The 18,605-nt window shown below is 36.8% G+C and overlaps 1 protein-coding gene and 1 long non-coding RNA gene across 2 annotated transcripts; one reads left to right on the top strand and one right to left on the bottom strand.

Moving 5' to 3' along the window:
* Positions 1-21: 21 nt before the first annotated feature.
* Positions 22-13,914, bottom strand: Lac (Lachesin). Its single transcript, XM_068288888.1, has 2 exons — positions 12,975-13,914; positions 22-646 (listed from the first exon to the last, which is right to left on the bottom strand). Exons 1-2 carry the CDS (start codon positions 13,489-13,491, stop codon positions 105-107), a joined length of 1,059 nt encoding a protein of 352 aa, XP_068144989.1. The 5' UTR covers positions 13,492-13,914; the 3' UTR covers positions 22-104.
* A 1,144-nt stretch (positions 13,915-15,058) lies between these two features.
* On the top strand, positions 15,059-17,845 carry LOC137576958 (uncharacterized). The gene is made up of 3 exons (XR_011032351.1): positions 15,059-15,194; positions 15,253-16,020; positions 17,620-17,845. It is a non-coding gene; the product is annotated as an uncharacterized lncRNA (long non-coding RNA).
* The last annotated feature ends 760 nt before the right edge of the window (positions 17,846-18,605 follow it).

The raw sequence follows: 18,605 nt of genomic DNA, 5'->3' as shown, positions 1-18,605 counted from the left end.
ATTATATGTAATGTATTCGAATTTGGGAGTTGGTTTCTTAGGGAGATTTTGAAGCATTTTGGGAGTTGAGGCATTGGATAGAAAGATGGAAGAGATGTAACCGCTTATCTGGCAAACATCAATGCCAGGACAATGGCTACTAAAGCGAAAGAGGTAGCTGCTCCGGTCTCGGCTCCACCATAGTAGGCCTGTCCACAGGCTGGCGGGCATACGGGAATGATGGTCTCGAACAGATTGACACGAGCCTCGGCCTCGCCAAAGCGATTGGTGGCCTTGCACACATAATCACCATATTGACGCTTCTCGATGGTGATCACACGCAATGTGGAATCGGTGTACTCATCGGCGGTGGCGAAATGCGATATGCTATAGTGCTGGTTATTGGCCAGTTGAATATCATCCTTGGTCCACACAATGGCCGGTGGTGGATAAGCCTCAATGTGGCACTCCAAATCCATGTCATACTGCAGAGCCTGACCCAGACGAGGACGTGGCACAGTTATGACTGGAGCAAATTCAACTTCCACATTTATATTACGACGATCTCCCTTGCTGACACCATTGTCTGCCACACAGTAGTAAGTGCCGCGATCCTCCTTCTTCACCGATTTGATCCGCAATATATTACCCACATAGGTGGCACTGTCTGTAAATGAAAAGGAATTAAGTATGAGTTAGTTTAAGTGTTTAAAAATGTACTAGTTAAGCTAGTAAAGTATTCCAAAGTACAGTCTAAATTTAAAAAACCATTAAAAACAGATAACAAATAAGTAAACTCAAAAGAGATATTTCAACTTCAGTCGAATCAAAAGTTAAGGTCAAAAAGAACTAAAAAAAACTTATTAAGTTGAATCAAAAGTTAAGGTCAAAAAGAACTAAAAAAAACTTATTAAGTTGACTTGAAATAGTTTATTAATTGTCTATCATGCTATAACCATCTTCAGTACCGGAACGCCAGGATATATTGAGTTACGAGGTAGTAAGATGGTAAATCTATCTTGTATCTACCACAGACTTAAAAAGAAAACTATAACGTTTTCATGGATGCATTCGAAATCGTGTTGATCAGTTATCGTTTTTTACACTGACCTATTAACCTTTTAGTATTTGTAGTTTTGGCAGGGTTCTAAGTGACTTAACTTTAATTCTGAAAGGAAATGTTTAATCAAACACTTTCTATCAAATATTGGACTTGTTCTAACAAAACAATCTTAGCAATAGATGATAGAAGTCAATTGCCTTTGGTTACCCAAATTGATGATGTTTCTAATAATGAAAACTAAACTAACGAGTTTTGTAACGAGTTGTTCTAAATAGTTGTAAAAGCAAATGGATTTTTAATCACTCAAAACGTTTTCCACGGTTCTTAACAATAAAATTTGTATGGTTGAACGAGACTGTCTAACCCCCACTTAATCAAACGAGAACTCTTAGGGACTATGTCCGAGCTTCCATTAAATTCTCAAAACATTTAGCTAGAACAACAAAATAATGAACTGGCCACGGGATCAGTAGGTAGCAAGTTTGTTTAATGATTATATGGTAAGTATATATATTCAATATCAGTTTTCATTGTATTCATTGCTTGATAATGCGCGTTCGAGTGCGAAATGTCACCGAGAGAAGTGTTCCATTGAATGGAACAACACGTTTAAACTCTGGGCCTTTGTGTTTGTGCAGTCGTTGTAATCGTTGCCGTTGTTAGAGATTTAAATCTGGTTTTAATGAGCCGCCACGAACGAAAAGTAAAATCCCTGCTGCATACACCCAACTGGCACAACATCCGTAAGCACTTAAACGGTAGTGGGTGACCTTTTGATTGTCCATGGAATGGATGCTAGAGGTTGTGATCCAAATACAATAGAAACGTTAATGACCTCTAACAAGCCACGCCGAGCCAAGTCAAGCCAAGCCAGGCAACCAAGCGTTTTTTCTAACCATCTAGTGTGTATTTGCAGTGCAAACTAATTTCATGAGAGATAGGGAAAGGGAGCAGATGCACTTTGGGCCCTTCTCAAAAGTGAATGCAATGCGCTGGGTAAGGGTGAGGGGTGAGGCGCCTGCCAAGCCAACTGAAGCGTAAATGCGAATTCGCATTCGCAAAAGGTGCCCCTTAGAACATAACCGGAAGTTGGCAGCAGAGTGCCAAATGGGTAGGAGAATGATACATAGGCTGAGCCAGGAGCTGGCGAGGAGGAGGTGTCTACTCCGACTCAAACAAGCTTAAACAATTGACACAAAACTACATAGAAAAGCTAAAGAGAAGCCATTGACCAAACTCTCTAGGAATGCCACATTCAAATGCGGGCGATGCTGGATTGTTGGATGGATGGGAGAGGATGGGAGTACAAACTGAAAGGGTTTGTGTGTGTGTGTGTGTGTATTTTGTGTGCCTGGCAAAAACATTTCAAATTAATTGCGCCTGGGAATTATTGAAGTAAAGCATGATGTTTGATTAAAATTGAATTGACAGCATGCCTCTTTCTCTCTCTCCATCTCTGATGACGATCAACGAACTCGTAAACTCAAAAGAGGGCAACACTTCCACACGAAGTTGGTAAGGGAGAGGCAAGAAGGGTCGTGATGCGGGCCAAATAGTAACAAATTCATTTCAATATATCTTCTTGTTGTTGGAGGTGTGGGCAGGAGAAGGAGGAGGCGTAAAATGCATTCAAAGACATGTCGGCGTGTTTGTGTATACTCAAATGTTTAATTGGCCAATTGTCAAACAGAATGTCTCTCGAAAAACAATTGCCTAAACAACTTTTGACCACTCACACATTTGTACTAACAATAAGCCAACAACATGAAACAGGTTTCGTTTCTCTATTGCGCTTCTATCTCTAATCTTTCATAGATTTAATTTCCCTAAAAGCCTAACCACACAAACAGTAGCAGCTGCTATGAAAAGCCAATGGGCTCGATTCGCCTTTGACTGCTAAGATACCCTGCGATTTTAGAGTAACACTCAAGAGGTGACTACACATTTACTCTTTATTATTGATTATAGTTGAAATTTACACATTTGATTTGCCTTCCAAAGCACTTCAGCTCAAATGTCTTTAAATAGTTCATTAATTTTCAAAACAGCTGTGAAATATGTAACTTTAAACAAAATACATTTCTATTGACATTGCACAAAAAACAAATGGAAAAGGAAATAGTTTATAGTTTTTCATCAAATTCTAACAAATTTCAGATGTAAAAATTATATATTATGATGATTTTTAAGTATTTTTTTAAAAACTTCCAATCGGAGAGACTCTTTTAGCGTTTGAATTAGCTTCTCTAGATAATTTTAACTAGAAATCATATATAAACAAATGTCGTAACCTTAACGAGATCTTTTTATGACTGATGCTTGCCTAATTAAAATTTTAGATTTCAATAGTAATTAAAATATACTAAGAATTATTTTTTTGAACAGAGTTTTCATAGATCAATAGATCAAATAATCTGTCGTTTAAAAGTTGATTCGAATTGGAAACAATTCATATGGAAATTAAGTGTACCTAAAATTTTAATCTTACAATTAATTAAATCCATCCTGATTGGAAAACAAGGTGATTAAGATTATCCCCGTGATGACCTATTACCCCCAGAATTGATAAGTTAAATGATTATATAATATTTTTATATGTGTAGATGAAACGACGCAAATCTATTCTCGACATTATTTTGTTTGTTTTTTTCAATTCGAACTAAAGAAGATTGAGATATATAATTTTGAGTTTAGAGTAATGGAAACTCATTTCAAATTTCAATATACCCCTTCACTCATTGTCAGAGCTTAGTGTATAAAAAAAGTCATGGTAGAAAGAAAGAAATAAATAAATAAAATAAAAAAAAAGTACGCAATAAAAAAAGGTTAACTTTTCTGCTCAACTCTTGCATGAAATGATATGCAAGTCAGGTAGGTAGATACATAAATACATAGATGGGTAGGTTGAAAGAGACAAAGTACATTTTATTTAATTTCCAAATACATTTTGTTTTCTTTTTTCCCAGCAGAAATTTAAATATCCATTTAACGTTTTTCGTATGTCAACCGTTAGAGACAAGTCACAAACAATAATAGTCGTTGGAAAAGACAAAGAAACAGACAAAGAAGAGTTTTTCTTAAATTAATTGGGGCGTGTCCCAGTCAAAGACTGTCGGGACTGACTATGACATTCAGTGGCAAATATTTAATTGGTAATTAGTTATGCCAAACACAATATACACACACACAGTAAGAGATCGGCGGCACAAAGAAATATGATCTCGAAATGGATTCTGGAATATTTCACGACACTTTTGGAGGGTTATTCGAGATTTATGGATGAAAAACTCTTTCAAAATCTTATGTAATTGGAGCGTGCTTTGGCTCATATATCATTTTTCTAAACAAGAAGTGTAATTAAAGAAGGAGCAAGCCGAAAAAAAGAATGAAAAACATAACTAGAACCATTAGAAACAGGATGCACTAGTGCAGTAGAGTATTTGGGTTTCCATTAATATGACAAATTACAAGTTCTATGAGAGACGATGATGATGATGGGTGAGGGAAAGAGGAGGGGGATCAGTCGAGGAATAGAGTTCAATCATTTATAATGAGAGTGCTGAATGACTGACTGACTGGCTGACTGACTGACTGGATGAATGACTAAGTGACGGAATGAGTGACTGCAGACCCGCATAGGGCAAAAACCGGAAATCTTTTTCGCTCTTTCTCTATGCGTTTCTCCCGTGACTAAATGCTGTGTATGTTTCTGTATGTGTTTGTTGTAATTTCTGTTACTAATGAGAGAATTAAAAACACTTTGGCCCCCTCTAGCAGAGAGAGCGAGAGAGGAGACGATGATGATGATGACGCGTTGGAAAATGCAACTAATGAAAGAAAAACACACTCCAGCACTCCAACAGAGGTGCAAGTAATGAAAAATCAGACAGCAAGACAGAAGAGGAAACCAGAGGCAGAAGCCATTTGTTTTTAGGAACCTGTCTGCATCATCTCACTGTCTCCTCCCCATTCCTCCTCCCAATCTCTCTCTTTCTCTTGCTCAAACAGAATGCAACCGACTCCAACTCTGTATCCCTTGGGCAAACATTCAAGCCGAGATAAATTGTCAGTTAAAGGCAAGTGAAACAAAAAAAGAAGTAACAAAAAAGTAGAAAACGAAAATTGTGCAAGGTGAGAAAAGTGAAGAGCAGGTAGAGGAAAAGAGACCAAGACTAGGCCTCAACCTTTGAAAAGGATTCGAGAAGATACACACGCAAACACAGGGCAGGTAAGTTAAGGTCTAGGAGGTAAAAAAAAGGTTTTAGGCTCATCTTTTGTAACCCAGCCTAGGCAAGGCTAGAAGGAAATGACTAGACTTGGGACTTTGTCATGTTGACAGGTTCAACTACACCTCCTACTACACCTGGCCTGGGTTCACTTTTCGTTTTCGTTTTTTGGAGTCGCTTCAATGACTTTTTGCCCATCGCACATTCGTTTGGGACGCGCTGGTTTGGAAAATTGTTGTTTGACGACAACAAAATATTTTTTAATAGGGTTGCAGCAACAAATTTGATGAACTATATTAAAAAAACACCCGTGAGAAGTAGTGGAGGGAAAGGGCTCAACGGCCATTTTGTGTAATCAACCACCAAAAAACAACAACTAGAAGTCGTTTATGGAAATGGAAATTAAATGGCATGCAAAAAAAAAAAAACACGACATAAGATACAAAACGGATCAGCCACCAATCAGAGAAGGGCCAAAATAAAAAGTCAAACTCGTTGTAAAATGCTCGGAATGGAAAGCGCCTGTGGCCATATTTGTTTTTCCTTTTCAATTTCCTGCAATTTCAACAAAATCGCGGCGTTATAGAGAGACGGAGAGGGAGAGGGAGAGGGGGAGAGAAAGAGTGGAGAAATCAAAAGAAAGCTAGATTCCTGGAAAAGTACTTTGGCAAAGAGAACTACATAAATGCAAGTCCACTTTTTATTTCAACTCTTCTTTCGAACACTTCAAATGTCAACGAAATTCTGTAGCATAAAACGTTGCCATGTGGAAATTATGAATGTTAATGCACCACCATATCACCACCACCGTGGCCACCACCAAGAGCCATAACCACGTGTGACTCATCATAATCAAAGCCTGGCAACGGGAATAGAGCGACGGCGGCAACTGGGCAACAAACGGGTGCGCATTTAATGACGGTTCGGATTATTTGCGCCTGCTGCACACTTCCAGACTCAAACCTAGACTCTGACTCCCGGACCCAAAGCCCAAAAAAATCAACCCAGTTGATCCAGAATGGTTGCTCTAGGCACGCACATCCACATCCACATTTATGCTTCTACACTGCAAATCCAATTAAAAGAGTTTACTCTGCCATGATGTTTGCTTGTCGAATGGATTTTCACTTTTTAATTCTTTTTTCTTTTGCCCAAATGAAAGCCATTTGAAATGGAATTTTGTTTAAGACCCGATATGAATGTAGGTCTATAGATGAAATGCTAGATAATAAAAGAATTCTGGGTCGACAAATCCACCAGTAGGCATATTTCTAAGAAGATTTCAAACAAAGTATTGTGGTTTATCACTTTATTCGACAATATGTTTTATATTACGACTTAAGCTATCTATATATTATATTTTAGAGTTGTAGCTCATTTAGATACTCAGTTACTTGAGGTCAGATACGGTTTTGGTAGGTTTTGAAATGGCAAGTAGATTGCATTTGCGATTCTATGGATGTAAAATTATAACATATGGAATATACATATATTTAAATTTGTCGATATAGAAACATAGATGATTGTGCTTTGTTCACGACTGAGTTAAAGTGAAATATTTAAATTCTAAAACCTCTTTATTTCTTTATTCAGATTCTTAAACCAATAACTCTTATACTTTAACCGTGCAAGTAATTTGGCATTATGAATTGGATAGGGTTCAATGAGATAAATGGAATGCGTTTTAATAACAATTTCAGGAGTTAAGTTACTGTATACATAAAGTTATATAGTAGCAATTTTATTGATTTTAAAATATGTTTTGCTTTTGCTTTGAATGGCCACAAATAACACCTGGCCCCAATGATCATCATTGTGTGCCCCATCGTTCATCATCATTTGTTTCTCTCTCTCTCTCTCTGCTTGGTCTGTTGTTGTTGTTCTAGCAAAAATTGCCAGCCTGTGCAAATTTGTGGCCTCTTCCTGTTTTGTCACCCAAACTCATCAAGTAACATCAACATTATGAGTGGAAAGAGGATCAAGAAGTGAAAGGGGGCTCCAACGTTGTTGTCGTTCTGCACACACACACATACATACACACATATGAACACATACATATATCGAGCATATAACAAGCTCTTGAGACATGTGAATGCACCCACTTTGGTCTTTGCCTTTCTTGGTGCAAAAATAAAAAAAAGGAAGGAAAACCGCACACGAACCAGAAAACCCGTGGCAACCCCCTTAAAGATTGAGAATCAGAGAAACCCCACTCAACCGACCAACCACCCATCCACCCACCAAACCGACGACGACTCGCTCAACCCTCAATAGGCATAACAGGCAGACAGTCTTAGTTGTTGACTTTTGAAAAGTGATTTCTTCGAGCACAAGTTGAACATTATATCTCTACCCGACGACAATGTCATTTATTGGATTACACTTCCATCTCCACACACACACACACACACACACGAAAAGAGACTCACAAAAGAGCAATTGCAATTCATTGAGGGCAGACTGTACTTGAAAATGATGAACACACTATTAAAATAGCAATTATGCCAAAAAAGGTAACTAAAAAAACACACACAGAAAGTAAAAGATTGCCACCCTGATGAATGTATGTACATGTCTGTATCCGTGTATATAATAAATCTTACATGGAATGAGCCGAGCCTAAATAAATATTGGCTGAAAGCCGTTGAGCAAATAGTAAGTAAGAGACATTTTGCCGTTGCCTGCCCTTGTGATAAGGATTAAAAAGATCCGACCAACCGAACGGACGGCCGACCGGACGACTCTGAGGTGACATAACATGGACACATGAAAAGTGCTAAGTAAATAACACAAGGAGGGGAGAGAAAAAAAGGGAATTTAAATTTGAAATTTTCTTCTGTTGCTAATGTGTGATAAGCTGAAAGCGGCCTAGGGAAATGAAAATGGCGTCACATAGTCACATCCACACATACAGTGACTCATACAAGTATAAGGATTCTAGATTTTATGCCAATGGAGTGGTTAAGGAGATCATGGATCATCGTCCATGTAGTCCTTCCAGGTAGATTTAACCACATTTATTAGATAAAGTCTCTTTTAATTAAGGTTAGCAGGTTTGAAAACCAAATTCTTTATAATGAAGTTATCCTCAAACTCTTCTACAATTCAAAAAGATATTGTTTGGCAAATTATAATTTGTCTTTAGAAAGTTTGTCAATAGATAAAGAAGTTTATCATAATTGGTCTTAATGAGATATTCTTCTCCTTTGAGTTCTGTTTTCTTTCTATTCAGTAAACTAAAATTATAGAAGTACAGTATCGAAAAAAATGACTTTAAAATGCATAAATTTCAATTCAATCATATATAAATTTAAAATATTGTTTCTTCTATGGCTTCTAAAATAAAAGGATACAAAATTTCTTCTGTATTAAATCGAGTTAATTAAATATTTACAGTTCCTTTAGACTAGTGTGAACAAAAGATCTGACAGTTGAATATTTCTCTAGTGTGGCATTTCTTCTTTGACTCACTGTCCATATGTACATCCTTCTCTACAGTGAGAACTTGCCAAAAGGGACACCGCCATTGCATGGCCTTTATCTCTGGAACTTATTTCCTTTTCAAAACATGGAATTGTGTCCCTCTTAAGCGAGCAAGAAAGTTTTCACTGTACATAAATGAGAAATTGGAACAACAAGAAGAGTACCTAACGAGTTATGACTTACACACACACATACAACACACACACACACCTAGTGACACAACATGACCACAAAGAAGAGAGAAGCCGCTTCTCCTCCCGCCGAAGCGGTCAGTTGTCCAGTTTGGGTTTTGTTTCTTTCTTTTGGCTTTGCTATGGTCGTTGCCCCAGCAACCAACATTTCGAAACAAGTTTTTCAGTTTTTTTCCCTTTTTGCATTGCGCTTTAGTTGTTCTTCTTCTGCAATAACAACAACAACAAAAATAACAATAACAATTGCAGGCATCAGTAGAAACAGGAAACAGGATGCAAAACGAAATGGGAATGAGAGCAAACAGAAGCATTAGAAAGGTGTGAGAGAGAGAGCAAGAGAAGGCAATCCTTTTTGCCCTCCCTTTGTAGTTGGCTATTTTTATTTGTTATTTGCCCAAACCTAATTACTTGCAAATATTTTCATCTCATTCCCACTAACCAAATCAGGAGGCCACCCTCTCGGCTTGATTTTGGGTAAATGTTTTCGAGCAAAGGGCAACTAATTTGCTATCCATGCACACATGCCACGCCCCATTGAGATCTCAAGTGATAGCATCAATTGCGCATCGAAATTTTATCGTTGCGTAAATTAAATATTCAATCTAAATACCAAAAACAAAATTTACATAAAATTCACCCTCTCTGATTAGATGAGATGTTCCTCCACCCCCCACTCCCCATCCCGCCACAGAACGATTAAAATTGCATTTTAGATATTTCATTAGCAAAATTGGAATACTTGAAAAATGTATTTTTCACTTATTTACACTCAAGTAGCTTTCATTATAGGGTGACGAACACAAGACGGAGACAGCAACAGACAGACAAACAGAGGGAGAGGAAGGGGGGGGGATAGTCTACTGATCTTTCCACATAATTGACCAATTAATGTCAATTGAGTGGAGTATGATAACGCCTAGAGAGATACAGAGAGATAGAGAGAGAGGGAGCGACTTCTATTATGCATAGATACTTCCTGCACTTGAATTTAAATCACAGGAAAACAGACAGTTTAGATATATAAAATTAAATGTTATTACAATGTTTAAAATTGATATTCTACAAAGAAAAAAAATCACTTCCATTGTGACACCATTCTCTGTTAAAGACATAATCAAATGATTCATAGCTCTTAGAAGGAAAACCTTGACTCAGCTATATTTACTTAACCAGAGTCAACAATTTTTGGCAGATATTAAGCAAATTTCTAGATTTTTTAGTCAGTATTTAAAGATACCTTTAGAAGTAATCCAAATATTATAAAGATGCCATAATAAAATAACATATTCCTAACATATTTATAAAATAAGTAAATGAATTTTAGAGAAATATTGAAAAGACAATTAACAACTAACTTTGATTCCACTCACTAAACAGCAGAGAAATTAAAACCGAGTAAATTGTTTTGCAAAATTGTTTTTTGTTAGTTCCTTATGAAAATCGAGTATGATAAAAAGAGTAAGAGAAAGAGAGAGCAGAGATCCTTATCTTGATTTAAGGATACTTTTAAATTACCATGATCAAAACTGAAATGATTGGCATTTAACGATTTTTCATAAATTTTTCACAATATTTATTTTACGAACCACAAAATTATTATCCAGCATAAAGGGTTTTGATTTAAGCAGCGATTGTATCTATTGAAAATGGTCTTAAACCCAAGAGAACCAAAATTTTACGAAGAAAAACATATACTTAGAAGAGCTAGAACTTCCATACATACAATGGGATTGTCTTTCTTTATGGTCAAAAATGTTTTGTAATCAATCAAAACCATTTCCAAAGCCTAGACAAAAAGTGAATATATTTAAAATATGTAAAAATTGTCAAATATTCAAATGTTTAATGATAAACGTATGGCCAAAATTTCCAACTTGAATCGGATAATGTTAGAGACATTATCTAAGTGGGTCGCCAGATGTCAAACAAATGGCAATGTATAGAAGATCTTATGAGTTTATCTTTGAGAAGAAACTTGCATTTGGTCAACTTGGTGAATTGTGACATCACTGAGGGAACCAGAGAATATATTTCACAAACTTCTTACGAGTTGGCAAAATTTTTAGCTGACTTTGGCTTAGTTCTTGACCTCACGTGATTTACCAAGGGTTTAGGGGGAGGGGAGGGAAAGAGAAACAAACAATAAAGAAAATTGAAATTGAAGCCAAGGTGAGTTTTATTATTATTGCATTATTTGTTATGGAAATTTTTGTGCTTGGGTAAGCAAACTTATGGGCCAGGCTAGGCCGGGCCAGGTGGCGCACATGTCTCCCTCTACCTTTCTCTCCCCCCTCTCTGCTACTATCTATTTGTATATCAGGGAATTAATGTTTGATCATCGAACCAATTGATTTGCATGGCAACGGGCACAAATTGGCATTGAACCTTCTTCTCCCCTTCTTCTCTTGTGACCCTTTGTTGAAAAAAGAAAAACAGCTTGCATCAGCGGAAATGTTTGATTAGGGGTTCCTTTCAGTTTTTTTTTTTTTGGAAACTCTGGGCGGGTCCTTACCTCGGGCCGTGCCATGGTTTAGGGTTGCTTAGAGGTCGGCATGTCGGCCGCTTGTTTGTTTGCATTTTACAACACATTTTTCATTGTTTGGTTTTTTTACCTTTTTAGCTTGTAATTTATATATTTTGTATTATATTGTATTTGTGAAATATCAAAATAGAAATTATGTAGCCTCTGCATGAGCCAGAAGAATAAAAGGGACGGTGGAAGGGGATAAGGATCAGAGCCCTTGGCCATTCGCCATGCATTGTGCGTTGTTTACTTGGTTTTTTGTTGCACTGTACCCGCCCAGGTTAGGATTTTTATAAAGCCCAAGACCGTGTCTGATATACACACCCCTCCAAACACACTCACACACACATTTTGCATGGGTTGTTGTTGTTGTTTGTGCAGACCCATCAAACGTTCCGTGGAAACGTTTTCAAGTTGCGGAAGCAATTGCGCGTGCTGAAGTTGTCGAATGTGAAATGGGGAAAAAAACACAAACCCGTTAGGGCGGCACAAAGGACCAGAACTCTCCTTGAAAATATTCAGGGAGCAACCGCCTCCATTCCTGATTCCTATTCCTATACTTTGGACTACCTTTTCAGTTTGTTTAAGCTCTTTAAAATTTCTGCAAGCATGAAGAAAAGTGTGAAAACTCGCTTTGAACCCCCCAGAAACCACATGGAAATACACACATAAATCTCTGAAGCGTAACCAAGTTATACTTTTTTTTTGTATTTGTGGTTAACTTAAATAGCTTACCCTCTGACCATTTTAAGTAGCCCACACACCCACAGGCCACCCCCACACCCATTTGGATAAAAATCATTCGCCATAAATGGCCATTCAATGCTCAAGTAATTAAAAGATTGCTCAAACGCATAGAAGCATTTTCTCTCAAGGGAGTGCCAAGGCACCCAAATTTGGATTAGTTACACTAATTGCTTTTGTCGAGGTCCTAAATGACGCTGCTGATCTTGTTAGAAGATACCTAGAGCTAAACATTCAGGTAAAAGTAATGGCCAACAAAGGCAAAGGAGAGAAAGAAAAGGTTCTTAGCACCTGTCTGGGATTAACCTTGAGCCATCTTCAGGTTCTGGGTGCTACCTGTATATGATTTTATTAGCTTTTCCACGAAAACTAAACACCAAATGTATTTCGGCACTTGTTACAAGTTAAACGGTTTTCTTTTGCGGGAATTTTCGGTGAAAAGTGGTCAAGAAAAATGCAAAATTTATGAATCCCGCGAAAACGGTAAACAGGTGAAAGAGAGAGACAAAAAGCCAATGGAGACGCCTGAGTGAGTCATGGTCACACTCAAAGAGAGGCCCCATACTCTCACACACACGCACATACAAAAAGGTGTATGTTTGAGAGAGACAGAGAGCTGGAACAGCGCCCCATCGTGTAACTATGTAGTATGTATGTATGTATATTCTTGTAAAAGACAGTATCTCTATCTACGGCCCAACAATTTAGGTATTTACGAAATATGTATTTGGCATGAATAGTTTATTAATATGTATAATGCTTACCCGTTGGCAATATGGCATTATTTTCGCGTCGCCATGTAATCGAAGGTGTGGGATATCCACTGGCATAGCATTCCATTTGCACCTCACTTCCCTCGCTGGCCACTATGGATTGCGTGGAATTGTCCGAAATGACTGGCGGACGACGCACCGATAGCTTCACACTGGCGGAGACTTTGTGGACGGTGGAGATCACCACTTGACAGGTGTAGGTACCCGCATCAGTCTCCTGTATATCCTTGATCTGCAGTTTATAGGTTGAACTATTTGGATCGTAACGCAACGAGAAACGTGAATCTTTGATCACGAGTGTTGAGCCCGTCGACAGGAAGACTGGATCGGAGTCAGTTTTCAGAAAGAGAACATTATATTCTTTGGCATATTGTACAGAACAATCGAATTCCACTGTGCCGCCAATGTCCTTGATTTGTTCCTGTGTTATATACGAAATCGTTGGCGTTCGCTGGCCAAAGGCGACGGCATTCAGCAGAAGGATGGAGGCCACTAGCGTGCGCCACATATTTATTAAATTTTTTGTTGTTTCTTTTTATTTTTTGTATACAAAACTAATTTTTTTTCTTTATTATGTGGAATACCACACCCAACTGCACACACCAAAACGACGGAGCACAACACAACAACACACAACCAGCTAAAGTGACGAAAAAACGCGCTAGAAGCCAACAACTTGTGAGAGAGAACTGGAACTCCAAAATTGAATGAATATCAGTTAGCTTCGTTTCTTTCCCTTGCACGGGCTAACGCGGATGCTGTACACACTTGTCGACTCGCTCTAAACAACAACACTGTTCAGTCTTCTCACAGATTCTCTCGCTCTCTTTTGTTATTTGGATGTGACTATGTGAGTGTGTGTGTGTGTAAGCCGAGTTTAATGAACAACTACACGAATCACAGGTAAAAAGCACGTCTTGACTCTTCGAAAGTGGCGCAACGATTTCACAGCGAAAACATTTGTGTTCCGCTTTTATACTCGCTTTGCTCACTTGAACCCCGGTTGGAAAACGAGAGAGTAAGAGAGTAAAGCATGTGCATTGTTTGTATGTCGCGTTCCTGGCCGCGAGCCATAATAGAAGAATTTATCGGGATTAAAAATTAACAATAAAATAAAACAAACATTCGGATAAGAATATAATTTTTCAAAACATTTTAATACCAAAATAATATATATAAAACAAATAAATTTTTTAAGCCTTTGCCTGGCCTTTTACTGGCAAGTTATTTAACAAACTTGCCCTATTAAAAAGTAAATTGCCATATATAGATATATACAGATATTTATTTAAAATATCTATCTATATTGCAATTTACTTGCTTTTATATTTCATGCCTTTTGCATGAGTTGTAATTCCTACTGGGTGGCTTGGCTCTCCCGCTCTAACATCAATTCGATTAAATTTCAAAAACTGTTCTCATTTCACTATCGATATTTTGTAGCATCGCTCTATCGAAATGAGTTATCGTAGCATCTGTTCTCACTGTTAATACACAGTACTGGAAAATACATTTAATTAAGGCGCACTTTTCAAAATGTGTGTTCCCTTATTAAAGCAAACTATTTTTTAATCTTGTACGAAATTAATTTAAGTTGAAGACTTTAATTTAAAGTTTTTATTTGTAACTCAAATAATTAAAGTTTCGCAATGTTCAGAATTTTTACAGTTTTCGTTATTTCAAATTTGTTAAATAGAATCAGGAATTAGCAAAGAAACAAAATAGTTATTTTGTTTTGTTATAAAATATCAAAGGTAAATATTTACTTAAAATAAAATTAATGTTTTTAGCGGGATTATAGCTGAATGTAGCTGTTTCTGCCAAAGCAGCCGAATGTTCCTCGAATTTAGAGTCAAATATATGGCTACCAGGGCGGTCAAACAACGCGCCAAATAAAAAATAGCGGTTGCCAACACTAAAATCTAGCTTAAGCCAATTTTTCCACTTATCAACACTGAAATCTTGAGTATGTACATACATACATATGTATATGAAAATTTAATCGACATTTCTTAGCTTAAATCATTGCCTTTTGAGACGATGTCGCCAGTCGCAAGTTCGAAGTAAAGAAAAAGTTTTATAAATTCCCAAATTTTATGGAATGTATTCCAAAATGAATTTAAAAAGTGTTCTACCACTTTTTGGATTCTTTCTGCTTTTTGGTTCCAGCAAGTAATCTCAACAAGTTCGTCAATATCAAATGAACAAGAAGTGAGTTGAAAAGTGAAAAGTGAAAATTAAAATGTTATTTATAAATCTGTTTATACAGGATTCTAGATTCATCAATAACGAACCGATCTTGTGTGCATCAAATTGCTACAACTCCTTAAAGCTTTCCTTTGATTACATTCTAGAGCTAAAGGAAAAGATCAAAGTGCTCGATTCAGATAAGGATAATGGTCGACTAAGTGTAGCAGTTGAGAATTTGCAAACTAAAATATCTCACATTGACAATTTCATCACAAATTCAGTTGAAAGGCAGAAAATTGAACGTGCAAATGAGGAAATGAAATCAAGACCGGAAAGCGAGATAGAGAATTTGAAGAAGGAAATTTAGCAACTGAATGAAAATTTGGGAAATTTCGAATATTTTAAAGATATGGCAGCACGACCGCTCATCCGGAGTTCATCAAATTGAAATTCCCAGACTTGAACCAATTTCTGCTCTCTGCGAGGGAGATATAGAAGGCGTTGGGTGGATAGTTATTCATAGACGATTTAATGGTAGCGTTGACTTTAAAAGGAATTGGTCTGAGTATCGTCATGGTTTCGGCAACATGGAAGGGGAATTCTTCAATGGGCTTGAGAATTTGCATCGTCTCACGAACTCCCAAACCTATGAGCTCTACGTACAACTAGAATTCTGCAATGGGAGTATCCTATTTGCTAGTTATGACAATTTTCGAATTGGTAATGAAAGTGAGAATGCAATGGGCGTAAGTTTAGGTCAAGCATTCTCGACTTATGATCAAGAAACCAGCTATTGGGGTATTAATTTTGCTCGTCATTCGGGTGCCTGGTGGCACTTTGGCAATGCGTAAGTTGTCAACTAATTGTAGTCTTTTCCAAAGGTTATTTAACAATTGTGTTTCTTTTTGTTTGTTTGTTCCTTTGTTACTCTTTGTTACTTACTCAATGGAAAATATGAGTAAAATATCCCTTGCGAATATAGAAAGTTGTTGTGGTCAAAAAAATCTCTGAAGTTTGTCCAAATGCTTATCGGACCAAAATAAATATTCACCTTATCTAAAAATCAACCGGAATCTAAATATGCCACATTCAAAATTGTACAATCTAACTTCAACACAGTAAACTCCATTTTTACGTGGACCATTGGTCTTCCTTAGGAAATTATTACTGTAACTCAAAGTAAATAATACTCTTAATTTGTCCAAATTATCAGAGACGTTTATAAATATAAAACCTGAATCAATGAAGCATTATAATAAACAATTTTCACATATCCAGATATAATCGATTGAATGCTTCAAGATATAATCGATTGAATGCTTCGAGTTAACTGGATCACTTTGTCTATATAACAAATTTGGTGGCTTTAGTCTCTGTGATCGAGTTTTTCTTATCACCAAAAACATCTTTACTTTGTCCTTCAAACTTAAAGGACACTGTGCGATTTGGTCGATATTGTCGGAAATCATAAGGTCGGACAATACCATTTTGCCAAATTTCGTATTTTGCCGCACTTGCACTTTGAAAACTAAAAAACTATATATAACTTAGTCAATTTTAATGGAGCACGAAATTTTGAAATTTCATTTTTTGTTGTTGTAACTTTGTAATAATTGATACACAGCCAATTCATATCCATTTTGAAGGTCAAACTCTAGTTCGGTTTTATTCATATGACAGATCCTTCTCAATCATTCCCGTTGCAATTCTCTGATAGGTATGGACATATGCCTACATTGCTACCAGGCAAAATGTGTATCTGTGCGGAGATTACATCAGCACTTATGTATGTATGTATATGAATGCAATGAAGATTGGCTGACTGTTCAACAGTCATCAGGGAAAATGTGGGGATAAGGTGTTTCAAAATATTACACAAATTCCTTCGTAAAGTATAGCTTGGCCGCCACATAAAGTATTGTGCACGACGCATCGATGGATCAAGAGATCAAAGAGGATGAAGTTGTACAAAAAAATGTATCGCCGCGAAAAAAATTTCAGCCGGAAGAAAAATAAGGGTAAAAAGAACAAAAATTCAAGCACCCAAAAAAGAAAAACAAAACAAACTCGATGTATACATACATGAAAGTGATAGTGATCATCGTGCCACCACCGAACGACCAAATATTCTAGAAAATTATTTATATGGCAAAACAACGTTTGCCGGGTTTTCTAGTATACCTATGTATATGTACATATGTATATGTATTTTTAATTCATTATTGTGCAATGTTAACAATTAACGACGCACAGTTTACAGTGAAATACGCATGTACTCTTCGTCTAGTTTTCCCTACGCTTTATTGCCCCCTTTAATAAGTTTATAATTTAGAAAAAGTTTAAAAAAATCAATTTTAGACATATTTTCCAATTCAATTTTTTTTTTTCTAATTATATATATCAATATCAATATATTATATTTATTGCGAGCAAAACTCATTTCCAGGGTTTGAAAACTACGAACATTTCTGCTGAGCGCTAATGCTTCTATGTACATCGGAAACTACGAACAGTCGATACAAAATCAATAGAAAATCCGAAAGCGGGAAAACCCAACAGCAAATGACGGAAAATTTGAGAACAACAGCAAATGACGGAAAAAGTGAGAGCAACAGCCAAAGCAGAAAACAGAACTGTTCAAGTTTGCTTTTCTACAGCAATAAAAACTGCTGCCTGGCAACTAGAAAAAAGCTGTCGGTTCTTCTTTTCAACTTAACTTAAGTCTTTAATGATATTTTACTAGGCTTCAGATGGAACCAATTGGAAGCCGCAATAAAGGGCCTTAAGGATTCTCTACTTAAAATGTGAAGCCAGAACTAAGCCCAACATTACCATATTGTTCCTCATTTTAATTTGTAAATTGTAAGAGGAACTTCCGAGAAAAACATCGGCAAAGAAAGTTTCCACCAAAGTGCTTTCGTAGTTATTAATGTGAATGCGATGATATTTTATTTCTTTAGCCGTAGAATGTTCATTTCTCTCTTGTATAATTAAAGTTCCCCAAGTTTGTGCAAACCCAAACACTTTTATTTTAAAAATAATTTTCAAACGAAGTGTTTTTGTGGTCGCCGCTTCAATGTTTGCATGTCTTGTCACATTGGAAGAAAATAAGAAATGATACCGGCGCTGGCTAAACATGTGTCATATATTATCGATAAGCGCAGTGTTGAAAAATGCCACATAGGCATGTGTGTTGTATTATCGATATTCACAGTGTTGGAAAACATTTGTTTCTTTAACATTTCAAAGTATTTGTGAATACTAATTAGGTGAAAGTTGCTAAAACAGTTTCTTTTGTCATTATAGCATAGAAATACATTGTATTTCTCACAAAAAGATGGTCATGTAACGCCATTCAGACGTTTCACAAAGGCGGACGTCTAGATAACCCATGTGCCAAATGGCACCGTCGTGTTCAATCTTGCCAATGCA

This window comes from Drosophila tropicalis, unplaced genomic scaffold, assembly GCF_018151085.1.
Source record: "Drosophila tropicalis isolate 14030-0801.00 unplaced genomic scaffold, ASM1815108v1 contig_593, whole genome shotgun sequence".
NCBI classification, from domain to species: domain Eukaryota; kingdom Metazoa; phylum Arthropoda; class Insecta; order Diptera; family Drosophilidae; genus Drosophila; species Drosophila tropicalis.
The sequence above is the reverse complement of the archived record's forward strand: the minus strand, read 5'-3'. Positions and strand labels throughout refer to the sequence as shown.